General features: G+C 34.4%; 1 protein-coding gene and 1 long non-coding RNA gene across 3 annotated transcripts in view; one reads left to right on the forward strand and one right to left on the reverse strand.

Moving 5' to 3' along the window:
* Nucleotides 1–2,806: 2,806 nt before the first annotated feature.
* LOC110111637 (uncharacterized membrane protein At3g27390) overlaps nucleotides 2,807–19,705 on the reverse strand; it is a 29,233-nt gene continuing 12,334 nt past the window's right edge. The window contains exons 4-10 of one of the 2 annotated variants that reach the window (XM_020843592.2): nucleotides 17,951–18,087; nucleotides 16,864–17,152; nucleotides 16,666–16,772; nucleotides 16,389–16,545; nucleotides 16,117–16,312; nucleotides 15,747–15,984; nucleotides 2,807–3,271 (exon numbers count right to left, since the gene is read on the reverse strand). In XM_020843592.2, the coding sequence (XP_020699251.1) occupies nucleotides 3,034–3,271; nucleotides 15,747–15,984; nucleotides 16,117–16,312; nucleotides 16,389–16,545; nucleotides 16,666–16,772; nucleotides 16,864–17,152; nucleotides 17,951–18,087 (1,362 nt within the window). In that variant the 3' untranslated portion in view covers nucleotides 2,807–3,033. Of the gene's footprint in view, nucleotides 3,272–15,746; nucleotides 16,006–16,116; nucleotides 16,313–16,388; nucleotides 16,546–16,665; nucleotides 16,773–16,863; nucleotides 17,153–17,950; nucleotides 18,088–19,705 lie in introns of those variants that run through there. The other variant, XM_028696735.1, reaches the window with a different exon arrangement.
* Nucleotides 18,101–19,374, forward strand: LOC114580147. The gene is made up of 2 exons (XR_003701438.1): nucleotides 18,101–18,782; nucleotides 18,853–19,374. It is a non-coding gene; the product is annotated as an uncharacterized LOC114580147 (long non-coding RNA).

Consider the following 19,705-nt stretch of genomic DNA (forward strand, 5'->3'; position numbering starts at 1 on the left):
ATATAAAATTTAATAATTTTTTAAAATGTAATGTTTTCTTTTTTTTATTTCCTTATATTTATCCTCTTTTTGTGATGTCAAAAGGGAGTAATATTTTCTTATTTTCTTCTTTTTCTATCCTTCTCTTCTTTTTAATAATATTAAAAGGGGAGAACATATTTGTCTCATTGCATTTGTTCATATTTTATTTACATTTGTTTATCTATTTTTTCAGTTTTTTTTTTTGTTGTTTAGTTTCTTAATTTCATTTGTCTTAAATAAAAAATAAAAAATATATATTTTTTATATCCCTTTTTTTAATATAATTATCATAGTGAATGAGAGATTAGGAGAAAATATTTTTAAATTTATAAATTCAACCAATAATATTTGTCATCATAAAAAAGTTGGAGATTATTGCAATTCGAGTTCATGAGTTTATGTTTTTTATTATAACAAATATTGTGGCTCATATCCTTATGTCTACTTGTATTTATAATGTATATTTATTTGTGTGTATTCTAATATTTCAAGAGCATCATGCACTATTCAACGAATATTCAAGGCTCAAGATTGGATAGAATAGATTATACTATAAAGATTTTTATAATATTCATTGATGAATTTTTTATTTCTTGAATCAAGTCATGTAAGGGTGTATGCTTGCTTGGTGATCATGCACACACCCACACTTATGGGGAGTGAGATTGAGTCAAAACCAAATGTTTAATTTTTGACATAATCGTACTGTACGATTTATATCGTACTGTATAATCAACTCATGTAACTAATCGTATTTGACACTTAAGATCGTCCAGGACGATCCGTTATGATCATGAAAAAAAAAACATTCAATTATAATTTAGGCAAGATTTTGAATTTCATATTTTATTCTAAATATCCAAAATGATATACATCGTCCTGGATGATCTATGGCAATCATGCCTAAATTGATCATATAATTGGTCAATCGAATCTGCTTAATTTTGAATATTCTAATTTTGTTGTACAATATAGTTTGTACTATATGATTACCCGTATATGAATTTGGTCATCTCATGTTTCATCATGAACGAACTGCATTTTGGTTGAACTAATCATCCTGGATGATCGCATAATCATAATGGACGATCTGTATAAATACTTGAACATATAGTCTAGGGCAATGCTAATCGTAGTGGTTGTAAGTGCTATTTTGTATTGATCGTACAAGATGATCTCATGATCGTATTATACGATCTTTGACGATATAAGTAATTATTTTTTTAGGGTTCTTGAAGCCCTCTATTTAAGCTTTCCCCAAAGACATTGTATGTGTCTTTGGCATACATTGAGTCTCCGTTCTTCTAGAGAAAACTTGAAGATAGAGCCTTGAAAGGGAGAGAGGAAATGGTGGAGCTTGAGAGATAAAATATTCATGTGGGGTTCAAGGGAGTGTAGAGGGAGTTTCACATGATTGTTCTGACAAGCTTGCATTTTAATACTATCGGATTCAAGGTTTATCTTAATGGAAGTTTTTGGAAAATGAAGATTCTCTTTGGTGTCAAAAGACCTGGCTACTCTGCCGTATCTGGGGAAGCGAAAGGGATTTGTGGTTCTCTACCATCTCCTGGAGAGAGAAAAAAGAGTCAAGGTTCTCTACCTGTGAAAGGAGTTTCAGTCCTCTACCGCATCGGGTTGGTGTAAGAGATTTTATAAGGGTTTCTTCGCCTAGCTGTGGGGGCTAAAGGAGAGTCATTAAAGGTTTAGTGCAATATTTGGAACGGGAGGTTCTAGGAAGTTGATGCAAGTCAGGTTGGACCAAACCACAATAAAATATGATGTGTTTGTTCTTGGTTTTATTTTTTTGCACTTTATTTTCCCCATTTATTTTTGTGATAACTACGTGAGTGAAAAACTCTGATCTATTTATTTATTGTGAATATAATTCACTTCTACATCAAGTTATAATTTTTTTTTTTCTTTTGTATAAATAAGTTTTTAAAATGTCAAATTCACCCTCTCTTGGTAAGCCAATGAACTAATTCTTTAACATTTCACAACCCTCACGAACTTTCAACTTCATCATTGTGGTGTTTATTCCTCGTCTCCACAACATCATATATGAATAATCTAGTGACTATATTAAAATTTATCCTAATAACTTTTAAATATTGACAAATAGTTCAAATTTGTCAATAATAATACCCTATTAATAATCGACAAACACTTTATTTAGTTAGTTATATCGTTAATGACTAACTATTTTATTATACAAGACTAGGGGTGCAATGAATTGAGTCAAGCTCAAGTCACTCCTAACTTGAGCTTAATTAATTAATCTAGTTCAAACTCGAGTTTTATCCAACGAGTTAGAGCCAACTCACAAGCCAACTCATTTATTATGAAAGAGAGAAAAATATTATGATTTAAATAATTATTATAATAAAATGATAAAAAGAATGAAGAATTATTTAATAATAATAATAATAAATCACTTAATACAAATAAATGAATAATATTTTCAAACATTTTTTCAATAATTTTATACTTAAAATTATAAATCATAATATATTTTAAGCATATTTTATATTAATATTTTTTAAACAAGCTGGCTCACAAGCTAAGGAGTCAAGTTACGACTGGCTCAAGTTTGACTCATTAGCTCATCGAGCTCACAAGCCAACTCATGAGTCGACTTGACTCACTTACACTCCTATAAACCCGAGCATGTAATATTTATGAAGCAACTTTATAGTACCAAAATTTTAAAATAAAAAAAAATTATACTAAGAAACTGCGTCGTAAAGCATAAAATAGTTGTCCCAAACAAAACCTAAATATTCATTAGGCATCTCAAACATGTAAAAGAAGAATTAAATAATAGATAGTGTGATAGAAATTATCACGCATTTGCTTTCTATACTTTTCTCCCATCTCATCTCTTATCTTCTTGCTAAAAGACCTACCTTCTGCTGTTTAATAGTGGCATAATCCTGACATCATAAGAAAATAAAAACAAAGAGCACAGCGAGTTGCTACACAAGAGATAGATGCCAGCAATAATAAAACTGGTTAGACAAACTCAGCATTATCAGGTGGTGGAAGTGATTTGCTTGCTCTTTCTAGGTTTATGTTGTTCTTTTTCCTTTCCTCAAGATCCCTACCTATCTTGCTTCTAGTTTTGGATTCGATATCATTCCAGCTCAATTTACCTGTTTCTATGGCGTACACATATAAATCCTTCACCAAATTGTTGAATCTCCGTCGAAAAGTCGGCATTCGGGACAATGAAGCAACTATGCCTTGCAGCCTGTGGCACAAAATCACTTTTCTCTGTAAGGAAGTGTAAACTCTTAACTATAGAAGCAGCAGAATTTCTATTTTACTGCACAACCAAAAAAAAAAAAAACATTCAGCATCTTCAACATGCAGAGATCCAATTTTCTTGAAGAACAATCTAGCTGATCCGTAGATGTTATTTATAAGAAATCTCGGAATAAACTTCTCTAAATTATTCCTAAAAGAAATATGATTTGAAAAAAATTTCAATAACATTCAAGGCTACAATACCATGTGTAACTACTTAATCATCTCCTTACAGTGGTGTGAGGCTTGAATTTTCTTGATTTTGATGAATTTTTTCTTTTCTCTTTTTTTGAGGTTAACGTTAGAGTCCAAGGGTTTTCATTTGAGTAGATCTAAAACCAAATTCATTGAGTTAGTAGTAATAGATCTAGTTAAGGGATTATGATGTTGGACAATCAAGTCATTAAAAAGAGTACACGTTTTAAATATCTTGGGTCTATTATTCAAAGTAATGGTGAAATAGATGAGGATATTATCAGTAGAATTTAAGTTGGATGGTTAAAGTGAAGGAATACATTAGGCAAGTTATGTGATAGAAAAAAAAGTACCCCTCAAACTTAACGGAAAATTCTACAAGATAATGGTGAGACCTGCAATACTTTATGGTGTAGAATATTCGTCATTAAAAGAGAAGCAAATTAACTTAAGTGTTGCAAAGATGATGATGCTCAAGTGGATGATTAGCTTTACACTTAGAGACAATACGAAATGAGTATATATGTGATAAGGTTGGAGTAGCTCCAGTGACAGATAAGATTAGAGAGAGTCACCTTAGATGGTTTGGTCATATAAATCATCGGTCTTTCGATGACCCAGTTAGGAATGTAGATGGATTAGATTTGGCCTATGCTAAGAAAGATAGAAGATGACCTAAAAATACTTTGTTAGAATGTATTAGAAATGACCTTTGTTTATTAGATTTGAATGTGAATTTGACTCTTAACAAAACACAATAGAGAAAAAAGATTCATGTTGCCGATCCCACGTAATGGGATAAAGGCTTAATATTATTGTTATTATCTTCTCTAATATATATATATATATTGCTTGTTGGAGTTCTTAATGTGGTTCAAATGTGATATTAACTGAAATTTTAATTATGATGGAGAATTTTTAAGAATTTGTAGATCTTATGTGATTCATATTTTTTATTAGTCTCCTCATATTTAATCGATCATTGCATTATCATTTGGGAAAATTTTAAGAATAAGCATGATTAAAAATTGTATTAACAATTTAAGCATGTTTAAAAAAAAAAAAAATTAGGCAAAATCGCTTGTTTAAACGGCGACTTATGATGACTAGAATTATAGCCATTATGCTGAGTTGGCAAAGAAATGTTTCTATTAATAAGTCACCCGGATAACAGACGACTCATAAGTCGCCTGTTAAACGAGCGACTTATCCTATAATTTAAAAAAACATTTAATTAAAAAAAATTTCTACAAGGTAGGAGAACTGTTAAAGAATGATATGTAAATAGAATTAAGGGATTTTATGTTAATGATAACGGGATGATAATGATATGATCTTTGATGAATATTTGGAAGCTATGTGATTTTGAACAATCTTGATATATATTTAATAATCATATTTTTATATGTGCCCATAAAGGGATATCATTAAAAGATGGGTTAATTAATCAAAACTTAAATTAATAAATTTTTTTGTAGCTGCTTACACTATTTAGCCCCCAAAATATTAGTACTATGGAAGAAATTATATGTTGCTCAATTTTTTTGCATGTCTTTGCACTTAGTGTTATTATGAATGAATGAATGTTTGAACAATTTTGACAAATCATGTAGATTGTGCAAGGAATGTTTTTCATTTTTGAATGCTAATGTTAATCAGTATGAGTCAATAAATGAGATTCATTTTATGATCCATAATATAAGCATACTGAAATTAAATAATCCATAACATAAGCATACTGAAATTAAATAATCCATAACATAAGCATATTGAAATACATAAAAGGATGAATTAGCGTCACCTACGTGACCTCTGTGTCAATGCATCAGTGCCTGGAGTGTAATATTGTGGAGGTTGCCATGGCCTTTGACGTAGCATGTGATGTTCCTCCTCAGCTATGTCATCTCTATGAAGGGAGCTCGGTACAAAATCTGGGGTCAGGTATGCATCCAAATCCGCTGGCACCTGGTTACTCAAGAGGTCCGCAGAGGGCCCTTGATCAGGATAAGAGGAGGGTACAGCATATCCACTGTAATGCTGAGGAGATTCCTGGGTCATGGAAAATGGTATATCATGCTCACTTCTATCCTCAAAATATCCTTGATCTTGAATATACAACTGTGTACGCAATCCACGACAAAGCTCTGCCACTGTGTTTATGTCCCTCTGTTGTTGTGTATCATTTGTATCATTGAAGTGTTGTTGCAAAGCATGTTCAGTACCAAGGAAAAAATCCCTCTGAATTAACAAAAGAAGTTTGTTATTATTTAAAAAAAAAGAAATTATTTAAAAAAATTATAGCATATTTAATTTAAATCTACCAGAAGGCGCTCAGAGGGAGCTCTAAGATATGCCGTTGTGGGAGGCTCAACAGGTGCCTTCAGCATGTATAGTGTTGCCCATGACTTGTACCACTGTATGTAGTGATGAATCGAGTAGTTATTATGCTGGTCAAGGAGGTCCCCTGTAACTATGTATCCATGCCTACTCTCCCATATGACAATGTGTGCTTGGTGGTACAACATCCAGTCCATGTCTGGTTTCCCGCGACCATCTAGGATCCATTGGTTCGATGTTAGTAGTTGGGCATAATCCAAATTGTCGTAGTACTCTATTTGGGAAGTGCCACTCAAACCTCTTCCAACTGATCAAAGGCACTCGTGCAGTCCAAATGTCCTCCCCTGACAGACAAATATGTGTGACCTGAGCTTGAATATCAGGCGTGTATGGCTGCCAAATTACCTGCTTTTTCAATAATAAGTTCTATAAGTTTGAAATAACAAGTTAATTTTTTATTTCAAAACTTTAAGAAGATACCTGACTATCAAGTAAACCATCGAACTCATCTCTATAGTTAATGATATTTTCAACAGGCAACTCTCTTAGCCGATCCTCATTCCACCTATTACATTAATATTGTAAATAAATAAGATTTTATTGCATGTAGTATAAAAAAATTAATTAAATAGAATTATCAAATACCTGAACCCAACACTAAGACCATGAAGTTCCACTGGAAAGGGAACACGAAGCAATGGTCGTCCTACATGCAGATGCTCTCAAGCCCAGATTTGTAACAAATGAATGCATCCAGCTATGTTGGCCCTACTAGGCCGTGTTGCTTCTCCCAACTCTCTATACAAATGAGCTAAAATTGCTCCTCCAAGAGAGTATGTACTGAATACTGTCAAATCCTCCATAATAGCAAGGTATTGTAAATGTATCTCTGAACCTGAAGTATCCGGGAGAAGGTGACAGCCTAATATGAACAATATGTAAGCCCGAACATGCCTCCAAAAATCCATATCGTTTAGGTCCAAGTAGGAGTAACGCCAAAATGTCCATCGCAGCCATCTGAGTGGAATACAAGTTTGTGCATGTGCCTGTCCCATACGAAACCGTGATGTGATGCGATGATCGAATGGGTCCCGGTATACAAAATATGGTAGTGGATGGCTCCCAAGAAGGTCATCACAGCAGTCTGGCCAACTAAGCCAACGTCTCCCAGCTCCAACAACAACATGCCCTACCTTTTAGTGATGTCTATACACGTGGAGCAAAGAAGTTATTGTTTTGTTGCTCCTTAGTTGTAATAAACTCCAACCGCCTCATAAATATTGAAATAATGTTATAGTAGATGGCCATAATCAAGGCTTGAATTGGAAATCCTCGTGCTCGCTTCAAAACTCCATTAAAAGACTCAGCTGCATTAGTTGTCATTACCCCATATCTAAATCCACCATCATTTGTTAAAGACTAACGGCTCACATCTCGGTCCACGAGCCATTGGTGGATGTCTACTTTGATCCTCTTCATATCTTCCATACATCTATTAAAAAAGCCTTTATCATCTGTATTGCCTGCTGCGTATATTTTTTGGCACAAAAACTCTATGTCACCTAACCCCATCTGTCGTATTGCTTTCTTGAAATTTTCACGTAGATGTCTTAAGCAATACCGATGAACAACATTAGGAAAGATTTCCCTACAACCTCTAACCAAACCAGCATGCCTGTCTGATATGATACAGAGATTGTGCCTATTCGTAACTACGAGGAGTAGCTCATTCACTTGTCTCAAAATCATATCCATGATTCATTACACTCTGACTCAACTATAGCAAATGCAAGTGGATATAGACTATTATTAGCATCCATTCCAATCGCAGTTAATAATGTCCCCCGATATTTACCGAGTAGGAATGTGCCATCAAGACAAAGAACTGGCCGACAATAATTCCACCCAGTAATAGAAGGACCAAATGCCCAGAATAGTCTTTGAAACCTATTTGTCTGTGTGCTTTGAATTCTATATACCGTTCCAGGCATTGCAAAGGCAACAGCATCCATGAACAAATTAAGAGTACGATAAGACTCCTCCCAATTACCAAAAACAACTTTAATTGCCTTCCTCCGAGCATCCCAAGCCTTCATGTATGACACTTTAATATTGAACTTCAATTCCATATGACCAATTATCTCCCTTGGCTTCAAGTCCATCTACTTTCTAATTGTGGGTAGAATATAGAAACTTATAAACTGTGAGTTGCATTGACGGTGGCCACTTTCAAGAATTGGAGACACACATGTATGCTGGTTCTTTATGGATGAGATTTTCCATATACCGCCTAAGCGTTTACTCTGAGCAGAATGAAGTCTCCAGAAGCAAGGATATACCGGACAATCATGCTTTGCACAAACAATTATAAATTTCATTGTATTTGATGCGATCACAATATATTGCGCATTATTTTTAATTGCCCAGCCTTGCAACGCAAATTGCATATCAGTCTTTCTTGTGAAGCACATTCCTTCAATTAAGTCGTTCGGAATCGAGAATTCATCCTCTATTATCACCGCATCATAATCATCATCAAAGTCAACTTCCTGATCCCATTGTTGTGTTGTCCTACAAGTCTCGGCGTAGTCATTATTTGCCACCATTGTATCCTTACTGCCGACTGATCTAGAACAATAATCTTGGATAATATTTCTAATCTCCTTATTATCAATTGCATCTCCATCGTTAGGCACTAGTAAAAGATCAGCACCATCATCATCAGAGCACTGCTCACTAGAGCCACTACTCATAGTCTCATAATCGCAATGATATGAAGGGACTGATTGTGTAGACGCTAATGGAGGTTCCTGCGTCTGTTGATTCTCAGTATCACTACATTGAAAAAATTATTTATCATTTATTAATCAATAATACATATTTATAGAGATATATTTGTGAAACATGATATAGGAAACTCACTAATGAAGGGCTTCTTCTATTGGTTCTACCCTTGAAGGACTAGTAACCACATCAACCCTTTCAACTTGGGTTGAAGTTGCATATCTTTGTGAATTTGGAGGCTCAATGTTATCTTCACTCACATTTTTTTCTTCAATATCAACATACATGATGAGAAATTCTGTTTCAGCCTGACATAATAAAACTTCACAAACATCGTCATCTTCAACATGTGAAGCGACAAACTCATTTCCCACAGGCACTCAACAGACTAAGTTCACAGAAAACTTTGTAGGATCATACTTAAGTGCTCTGAGTATCCTTAACTTAAGTTGCTCTGAGTTTATATTTCTTGGCACATGTAAGTGACGATTCCTACCCCCAGAATAACTTGGTGCAAATTTATCATCAACTTGTAACTCGCCTCCATACAGAAGCATGAAGGTTGCACCACGTTCACTCATTATTCAACTCGTACGTACCACTAAAAAAGATGAACAAATAAAATATTCTTAATATACGTTTAAATTTAGAAAATGCTAAGTTGCAACTTCTAATTAAGTAGATAATAGTTATCACAGCAAGCACAATATCAAATTAAAATATTAAACAAAATTGAAAAAAAATTTATTAACATTCTCTAACTGAAGTGAGTAAGCATTTTTTTTTTAACATTTAATTCTAAGCTTGAAAATTATCTTTTGAATTAATCAACTGCACTAAAATTATAGAATTACTACATAAAAAATAAGCACACAATAACTATATTATTTGAAATTATTGTAAATAGAACAAAAAGTAACCTAGGATTGTACAAGAGAGTTGATTCATGTGAACTTGAATGTATATGATCTCTTATGTCAAACCATCAAAAAGAATTTATTAAAGTTTCATAGAAACAATGCATTACTAAATTTAATTAGATTTGATTAAAATTTATATTATATATACTTAACTTGTCTTTTCTGTCATGACTTTAAACATTAGAAATATAGCTTAATATATTGTATATAATTTTTGCATAGATATATATATATATTCTGGAAAAAAGGTAATTTTCTCACATTAAGATAAATAAATTTTAAAAACTTTTATAGAATTCAATGAAACTTTTGTACTATTTTAGATCGGGGAAGGAGCGGAGCTGGACGTCCAGCGAGAGAGAGATTTGGAGAGGAAGGGAGCGGGGCTGCGAACCAGAGGCCGAAGGCCTCATTCCTTCGGCAATTTAATGACTCGAAGTCGTGCCGAGAATGTGGGGAGATGCGACTTCGAGCGACAGCGGTCGTGCGACGTGCACTGGTCGTGGGATGGCAGAGTAGGTAAGATTTGAAAATTTTTTTCTTCTTTTTTTTTGTTTCATCCTTACGGGTCAACAGCCCTATTGCTTCTCTCTTGTTAGTCTGTGTCTAATTTAACCGTGTAGATCAATCATGTTGTATTGTTGTCTCAAACCTCAGCTCAATATGTCGTGCTCGCCAGGGGGGTCTCCCCTTGCTTGGGTTTGGTTGCTTTGCTACTAGATTTGTTTTCCTGTACAACGCCTCGACACTGTGTACCGAAGCGCTCCGGCACTGCAGAGTTTGTTGGGAGAAACAACATAAAGCGGAGTGTCGCAGCGCTCTAAATTCGGCGCTGCACTGTAGGTTTGAGCGCTGCAACATCATGTTGATAGAGGCTTAAGCGCCACAGCGCTCCAAATTGGTGTCACAATGCTGCGAGGCGGACTGGACATTTTTCTTTCTCATTTTTTTTAAGAGTGACGTCCCTTGGTGTTATTTACTTAACTTTTTCTTGTGTTTTGTGAGTGAGAACGGTGTAAGATAGAAAAGAAGCAAGGAGAGAGCGAGAGAGAAGATAGATTTGTATTTATTTCTTCTCATTTTCATGGTGGATTTTTTGGTGTGGTATGGCTCCGTGGTTTTTTCCCAACTTAAGATTTTTCCACGTTAAATCCTAGTGTCATTTACTTTCTATTGTTTTTACTTTCTTGTGTGTTTCATCGTGTGGTTTATTTCCATCCCCAACGACTAGTATTAGAGCGAGATTGTTCAGTTCGAGTGGGAGTAATGGCTGACAAAGAAAGGTATAAGATTGAAAAGTTCAATGGTTCGAACTTCCATTCTGGATGATGCAAATTGAAAATTTATTATATCAAAAATTTTATTTATCATAGGAAGGGATTGCCATAAAGCTAGATTCTATGGCTAAGGAGGAGTGGGAGGTTTTTGACCGAACTGCACTATGTTTGATTCAACTTTCACTTTCCTCATCTGTTGCATTCAACATTGTGAATGAGAAGACTATAATTGATCTCATGGCTGCACTAACTAAGATGTATGAGAAGCCATCAGCCTCAAATAAAGTGTTCTTGATGAAAAAGTTATGCAACATGAAGATGGTAGATAGCACTTCAATGGAAGAGCACCTGAATAATCTGAATACTATGATGAGTCAATTGTGTTTAGTTGGTATCAAGTTTGATGATGAGGTGAGAGCATTGGTGTTGTTAACTTCATTGCCAGAAAGCCGGGATGGGCTTGTTACTGCTGTGAGTAACTCTTTAGAAAGTTTAAAGCTTAACTATGAGGACATTGTGGGGTTAGTGCTTAATGAAGAGGTTCATAAGAGGGAGAATGATGAATCTTCAAATTCTACTCTGAATATTGAAGCAAGAGGAAGGGGGTTAGAGACAAATCCAATTAGAGGAAGATCAAAATCAAGGAGAAGAAAGCCTAGTTCAGGTAGAGAAAAAGTTGTGTTGGATTTATAGAAAGAAGAGTCACCTGAAGAAGGATTGTGCATATCCAAAGAAGGGCAGTGGTGAAGGTCAAGACAAAAATCACTTTGCAAATGTATCTGCAGAAAAGTATCAGTCAGATTCTCTAATTTTATCTTTGGATAAATCTGAATCTTGGGTTATAGATTCAGGTGCTTCTTTTCATGCAAGTTCTAATAAGGAGGCATTCAAGAACTATACTAAAGATGATTTGGGTAAAGTGCATATGGGAGATAATAAGCCCTGCAGTATTGTTGGACAGGAAGATTTTGATATCAGAATGTTAGATGGGTCAACATGTAGAATCAAGAATGTTAGGCACATTCCCTGTTTGAGAGGAGTTTAGTTTCTGTGAGTCATCTTGCTAACTCAGTCAATGTGACATCATTCACAAGAGATTCGTGGAAGGTGACAAAAGGGGCTATGGTTATAGCTCGTGGTAGTATTGAAGGCACACTGTATGTTATTAACAAAAGATTAAATTCTATTGAAGTAGCTCATTCAAATCTTGATGGAAGTCTTTGGCATTAAAGGCTTTTCCATATGAGTAAACAATGTATGCATTCACTTCTTGCAAGAGAAATGCTTCTTGGTTTAAAATTTATAAATTTAGATTGTTGTGAAGACTATATATATGACAAGCAACATAGGATGAGTTTTTCAAATACTGGTTCAAAGAACAAGTCAAAGAAGTTGGAGTTAGTGCAAATTGATGTATGAGGCCCTGCTCTAATTACTTCTATAGAAGGATATTTATATTTTGTTACTTTTATTGATGATCACAATAGATAGGTATGGGTGTACTTCTTAAAACACAAATCAAATGTGTTTGATGTTTCAAGAACTGAAAGACTATGGTTGAGAAAAAGATAGATTTGAAGCTCAAGTGTCTCAAATCAAATAATGGTGGCGAGTATCATGATAAGGAGTACAAGGAGTATTGTGCTTTTAATGGGATCAGGCATGAGTCACTGTTTAAAGAACGTCGCTGCAGAATGGCAATGCAGAGCGCAGAACTATCACTGAGCGTGCCAGAAGTATGAGGTTATATGCTGGTTTACCCAAGCAATTCTGGGTAAAGGCAGTGAATATTGCAGTTTATTTGATCAATCGAGGTCTTTCAGTTCCTCTGAATGAGAGGTTACCTGAGAATCCTGGAGTCGAAAGGAGATAAGTTTATCTCACCTCAAAGTTTTTTGTTGTTCATCCTATGTTCATGCAGATGTAAGATCTATGAGTAAGCTTGATAAAAAATCTATTAAATGTATATTTATTGGATAAAGCTCAGAACTATCATAATCAGAAATTCATCAAGAGCAGAGATCTCAAATTCAATGAAAATGAAATATAGAAAAATAGAAATGGGACTCTTAAAGATTCTTCCAAATAAGTTGAGATAGAGGATGCTAATGAGAATCAAGAAGGCAAAGCTGATGAAGCACAGAGAGTACCTCAGACACCTGCTACTGAAACTAAGAGATCCACCAGAATCTCAAGACCAATATAAAGCTATTCTACTTCCTAATACTATCTATTATTGACAAATAGTAGTGAACCAGAGTGTTATGATGATGCCATTCAACTTGATGAATAAAAAAAATGGGAGTAAGCCATGGAGGATGAGATGCATTCACTTGAGTTGAATCAAACTTGGGAGTTAACGAAGCTACCAAGTGGAAAGAAAGCACTACAAAACAAGTGGGTTTATAGGCTGAAAGAAGAATCTAATGGTAGTAAGCACTACAAGGTCAAGCTTATAGTTAAAGGTTTTTAGCAAAAGGAAAGAGTGGACTTCACTGAAATTTTCTCTCTGATGGTGAAGATGACTACAATAAGAGTTGTACTAACATGGTAGCAATGGAGGATTTACATCTAGGGAAAATGGATAAAAAGACAACATTTCTTTATGATGATCTTGATGATGAGTTATACATGATTCAACCTTAGGGATATGTTGTCACAGGTAATAAAGATCTGGTGTGTAGGCACATGAGAAGCTTATATGGGCAAAAGTAGGCATCAAGATAGTCGTACATAAGATTTGACATGTTTATGTTACATAATGTATACGAAGTGCCAAGAAGATCACTATTATTTTTCCAAATATTTTGATAACTGTTATATTATTTTGCGTTTGCATATGGATGACCTGCTAGTTATAAGATCATATATAAAGATAAAATGTCTGCAAGAACAGTTATCAAAGGAGTTTGAAATAAAAGATCTAGATCCATGAAAGAAAATTCTCGATATGAGAATAAACAAAGATAGACGTGCAGGTATAATGAAATTATCTCAGGTTGAATACGTTGAAAAGATGCTTCAAAGATTCAACATAAGAGAGGCAAAGTCAGTTTGCACTCCCTTGGATAATCACTTTCAGTTATCCAAGGAGCAATCGCCAAAATTTGAAGCAGAGAAAGAACAGATGAAGAGGACTCTGTATACTTCAACAGTTGGAAGTTTGATATATGTTATGATCTGCATGAAATCTGATATAGTATATGCAGTGGGAGTAGTGAGCAGATTTATGAGTAACCCATGAAAATTTCATTGGAAGACGATTAAGTGGATTCTTAGGTACTTGAGAGGATCAGTTGGCAAAGCTCTTTGCTTTGGTGGTGCAGGAATCGATCTACAGGGCAATATATATTCTAATCTTACTGAAAATCTTAATGGTATGAGGAGCACAATAGGTTATATCTTCACTTTGGAAGAGAATGCAGCGAGTTAGGTTTTCATGTCACAGAAGATTGTTTTACTCTCAACTCTAGAAGCTAAGTACATTGCTATCACTGAGGCTAACAAAGAGATGATTTGGTTGCAAAGTTTCTTTATAGAACTTGTTAAGAGGCAAATGAATGGGAAGTTGTATGATAACACTATGAGTGTTATTCATCTAACCAATAATGTTGCATTTCATGCCAGAACGAAGCACATCTAGCTTCGTTATCATTTCATCAAGCCACTTCTGGCAGATGGTCAGTTATCATTGGAGAAGATATACATGATTAAGAATCCTGCAAACATGCTAACAAAGACGGTGACAATTGATAAATTGAAGCAATGTGTAGCTTCAGTTGCTCTTCATGGAGGATAAGAGCAGGGGTGAGCCACACTATAGGTGCTATGATTGGTGTAACATATCTGGAGAAGGATTGTTCGCAATCAGTTCCAAGTGGGAGATTGTTAGTCTGTGAGGAATCTAATGGGAGGGGGTTCCTCCCCCTGCTTGGGTTCCAGAACAATGCTTCGGCGCTGTAAACCGGAGCGCCGCAATACTCTAGATTTAGCGGCGCAATACTACGGTTTTGAACGCCGTAGCATCATGTTGACAGAGACTTGAGTGCCTCAGCGCTCTTAATTGGCGTGCGAGGCGAACTGGGCAGTTTTCTTTCTTGTTTTTCCAAAAGGTGGCATCCCTAGTGTTATTTACTTAATTTTTTATTATATTTTGTGTGTGAGAATAGTATAAGATAGAAGAGAAGCAAGAGGACAAAGAGAGAAAGAAGCAAGATTTATACTTATTTCTTTCTATTTTCATAATAGATTTCTTGGTGTGGTGTGGCGCTGTGTTTTTTCTCGATTTCAAGTTTTTCCACGTTAAATCTTGGTGTCCTTTACTTTCTACTATTTTTATTTTCTTGTTTGTTTCATCGCGTGGTTTACTTCCATCCCCAACATCTCTCAAATTTCATAAGGCATTTTAATGCATGAAACTGTTTTTTGTATTATCTGAAAATTTTAATCAAATAGGTAATAGCCCAATGAATTTGTTGGAAAAGGATGGGGAAAAAGATAACTTAAATGAGAAGTGGGCAAAAAGATTTGTACGAAATAGATTAAACACATCATGCAACACTTGGCAGGTGCAAATCAAAAGTTATAATTCATCAAGCCAACCCCAAAGTGCTGGTGTAAGCATAAGAATGTTCAGATTGTGATATGTAATAAAAACTTTTACCCTTTCATAACATTTCACTATTTTGAAATAGGCGGTGTAGTTCTCAAAATATAATATTGTGTTCTAGTAAGCTGGTGTTAAGGATGAAATGGTTAAGGGAAACATATCTATGATTTCAGTCCGTTTACTAAAACCAGATAGCAAGTGCTTTCAAACCTGAGATATATTAGCCAAAATAATAATGAAAAAAGTCGTTAAACATATAGATATTCTTTGGGTTGCATTCAGAAGCTTAAAGTTTACCTTCGAAGTATTGCTTGAACTTGAGCTCGCCGCACCATGTCATCTGACGGAAATTTGTTTTCCCAATCTTCTGGTCTCTCATTCTTATTGGTCATGATCAAATTTCTCAAGCAGGACTCTTCATTTTCCTCCAAGTGCAATCCCTTGATTTGTTCTTTCATAATAAGAAGAGGCCCAAACAGCCATTCCAATACTTTGTCCTTCGGCCAGCTAAAGTTTGTCAGTTCTACCCCGTCAGCTGATGAATCCAATCAGAATACTAGTAAAATTCAAATCAGCTCAGATTTAATTGACACTTAGCAACAAAATAGATTTTTAATGAAAAGAAAATAAGAAAAAAGAAACATAAGAGGAAAGAAAAAGTTGTTACATATAAGCAAACCATTTGCATCAATCCTAGCAGACATAACCAAGCACTGTAAAATACACCAAGCTGGTAGTCTTATGCTCAGTTTCCTAGAATTTCCTTTAACAACAGATTCTTCTATGTCCACAATGCTGATGAGACCCTCACTTAGTAAAATCCTTCCATTAAGCTTGCAAGATCTGAAGAGCCAATCCCAGATCTGTAACTTTTATACTTGTTATTAGTCTACTTATATAGAGAAAGATAAATCATGGATTAGTAAACGTACTGCTCACCTGTATTGGTTTTAGTTGCTGGATAGCCTTCCTCAATGTCCTAGATTGATTGAATTCCAACTTCGTAGTTTTGGGGCTTGAGATCGTACTCTCAATCTCTTTTTCTTGACTCAAACTTTTCTGATCATGTGTAACAAGATGTTTTCGATATTTGGGCCTGTCTGGTAATTTTCTCAGAACTTTAAAATATTTTATTAACTACGTGAATATAATTAAAATGACTATGTTCTCAGCATTAAAACTAATATTATCAAATCCTCTTTGACTAAGTTGATACCTTGGGAGACAGGATCCTTCCCTCAGATAAAGCAGGTCATTTGTATACTCATCAAATAAAGATATCACAGAAACAATATAAGCAAATCCCATCTTCACAGAATTTTCCTAACAGCAGCAACAAAGACAATAATTTATAAATAAATAGCACATATAAAGCTACAATTACTTATCCAGCAAGTTTAGTAATATCTGATACCTCGTAAACAATGACTATACCATATAGCCCCAGAAAGAAGCTACAAATGACTGCAGCAATCACTGCGCCAGTAACAGCTAGTGGCCATAAAAGGATTGCAAGACCAGCAAAGGGAACGCAAACAGTCTCCAGGAATGGCCCTTCCCTCCCTATCAAGTCATACAACAATCTATGCCATCCTCTTAATAGCATATATGGACTCTTCGCCAATGCCACAATGGTAATTGCAAGTACATCAATGGGCACTCCAAGAACCGAAACCAGAAGACAAGAAGGCAGTCTTGTTATCCTTCCAAAAAAAAGCACCATGGTTACAATACGTCATGCAACTTCCCAGATGTTTGATGTTATGCTGGTGTTTTTTAACAGTTTGATGGCCTAAGCTTTTAGGTGGTATTATTTTTAATGTTATCAAGATAGCAATGATATCAAGATGACGATGTTTTCAAATGATTATGATATATATATCAGATATACTGTGTTTGATTTAATTATCTTACTTTAGAATGCAATGTTATTCCAAATGATCAACTATGATTATAATATTATTTATTTATCATTTATTTTTGCCATCAAATAACTTGATACCTCGATGTCAATAGATTTAGCAGCATTTATGTCATCAAATTAGGATTTAAATGTCATCTATAATTTTTTATTCACATATGCCACTAAAACAAATAATTGTCATATGTTAATAACAGAAGATTACATAGGAAATTTCAGTAAAATTAACAGCATGTTATCAAAGATTTTGAACAACTAGGGCTCCAAAAGTAAAGAGAGGCTTCCATGATATTTTACTTTTAAGTGCAACAAAAATGAGAAAACAAACAAAAGCTTGCTTCTTTAGTTTCATGAACGTGAATTATACAAACAGTTCGTCTCAAAGAAAACAGTATTGGAAGGTACATATCTTCTACGGGATGCCAAACAAAGAATGAGTCACAATTCTCTGTAATTGATACTGTCAATATAATCAACAAAAATGAATGTGTTACTTAAGAAAGTTAACATTTGACAAATACCTATGTATTGGAAAACATTGACTTTGTAAAAATGTAAAATACGTTTAAAGCATTCATACTTAATATCAAGTGGTATCTCATAATCAGCTACTTTCTCACTGAGTCCATCCATTAGTGAGAAGTAAGAATGGAAACAAATATCTGTGAAGTCTCGCACCAATGTACAAGCTCCCTTGATGGTGCTCTCGCATCCATCCTGCCATGTATAAATTAATCAAGAAGCTTCTTTAAATTCAGAAAAACTTATCAGCACATTTTTTTAGCAACAAATATAATATGGGCTAAGGGGACTAAATTGTGATTACAAATTGAAAGGAAGCAATCTGTTAGTAATATAATATTATATAGAATGAGGAAACTAAAATGAAATTCTTGAATTTTTTATGTTCTTGGAGCGTGAAATGGAGTAAAGACAAAATTTCTAGAAATGAAAGATAATGCTTGTCTGATGGTCATGATGTGACAACCGATTCTTCCGGCCGGTTCCGGCTCACCCTTTTAATACCCACAAACAGAAGAGTCGCGGAACAGAGCCGTTCGCACGAACAAAGAAAAGGGCGGACGACCGAGGGCTTCGTGGGAGAGCGAGGTAAGTTTCGTTTTCCAATTTTAGCGAATAATCTTCTTCGATGATAAGAATCGATCATTCCTTTTCTTTCTCACGGTTAAAGAAGTACTATTTTGGGAGAATTTACATCGAGAGGGAAGAAACGATCGAGAAAAAAATAAGGAAAAATGTTTGTTGAATTTCTTTCGGATTTTCCTATAAATTTCTTTTCCTACTTCGTTTAAAGTGAGCGATATATTTCTTGAAGGATAGGGAAGAGATTGTAGCGAAGAAAAAGGGAATTGGGAGAGAAGGGATTTTGGGAGTTTGAGAAGTTCTCAATTGTAAGTGAATTATTAATATTTGTTATCGAATCACAATTTTATTTATATGAAAATCATTGTATGAATTTAGGTTTTAGAAAGTGAAAGATCAAGTTGTATGCATTGATCCCGTGAGAATTCAACTGGAAGAAGGGAAATTGATTCAAGGTTATATCAAGCATCGACGACCTGAAAAGTTCAAAGTGGGTATTTATAATAGTTTAAATTTCTTTATTTCAATTCTATTTTCATTTAGAAAGAAGTATATGTGAAATTGTTTAGATTTATGATTGCTCCTACTTTTGGAGAAATGATTAACTAAAATAAGCAACGACATGTATGAGTACAATTATGGAAAAGAAAAATGATATGTAATGAGTATATCAAAGAAATAGAAAATAAAGTTTAGAAAGAAAACATACACATGTATATGATTCGTATATGCAAATGATAAGTAATATTTATAGATATACAAGTAAAATATGTTGTATGCAATTGTATCAATAATGATGAAAATGAGAAAAGAAAAGAAAAGAGAATAAAGGAAAAGGGTATTGAAAACGACAGGAGTCACCACCTTATGGTACTGGCTGGGGACGCCGTACTCGTGCACGAAAAAGGAAAAGGAAATTTCTATGAAAATGAGAAAAGGAAATCAAATGGAAAAGGTTGTGCCTTTGGGTATTTTGAGACGGTGCTCCTGTGCAAATCAAATGGGAAAAGGAAATGTAGATGAAAAAATTACAGATAACAATTATTTCAAAATGATATAAATGAAAATATCCAAAGAAGTATAAATTAATGAAGTGAAAGAAAAGAAATAAGGTTAAGAAAGGATAGAAGACATCTTAATTAACTAATTATAATGATTAATTTATATATTTCCCACTGAGTTTACTTAGTAAACTCAACCCACGAGTTTAAACGTTTCAGGTAAGTTCCTA

The sequence above is a fragment of the Dendrobium catenatum genome, unplaced genomic scaffold (assembly GCF_001605985.2).
Source record: "Dendrobium catenatum unplaced genomic scaffold, ASM160598v2 fragScaff_scaffold_830, whole genome shotgun sequence".
NCBI classification, from domain to species: Eukaryota; Viridiplantae; Streptophyta; class Magnoliopsida; order Asparagales; family Orchidaceae; genus Dendrobium; species Dendrobium catenatum.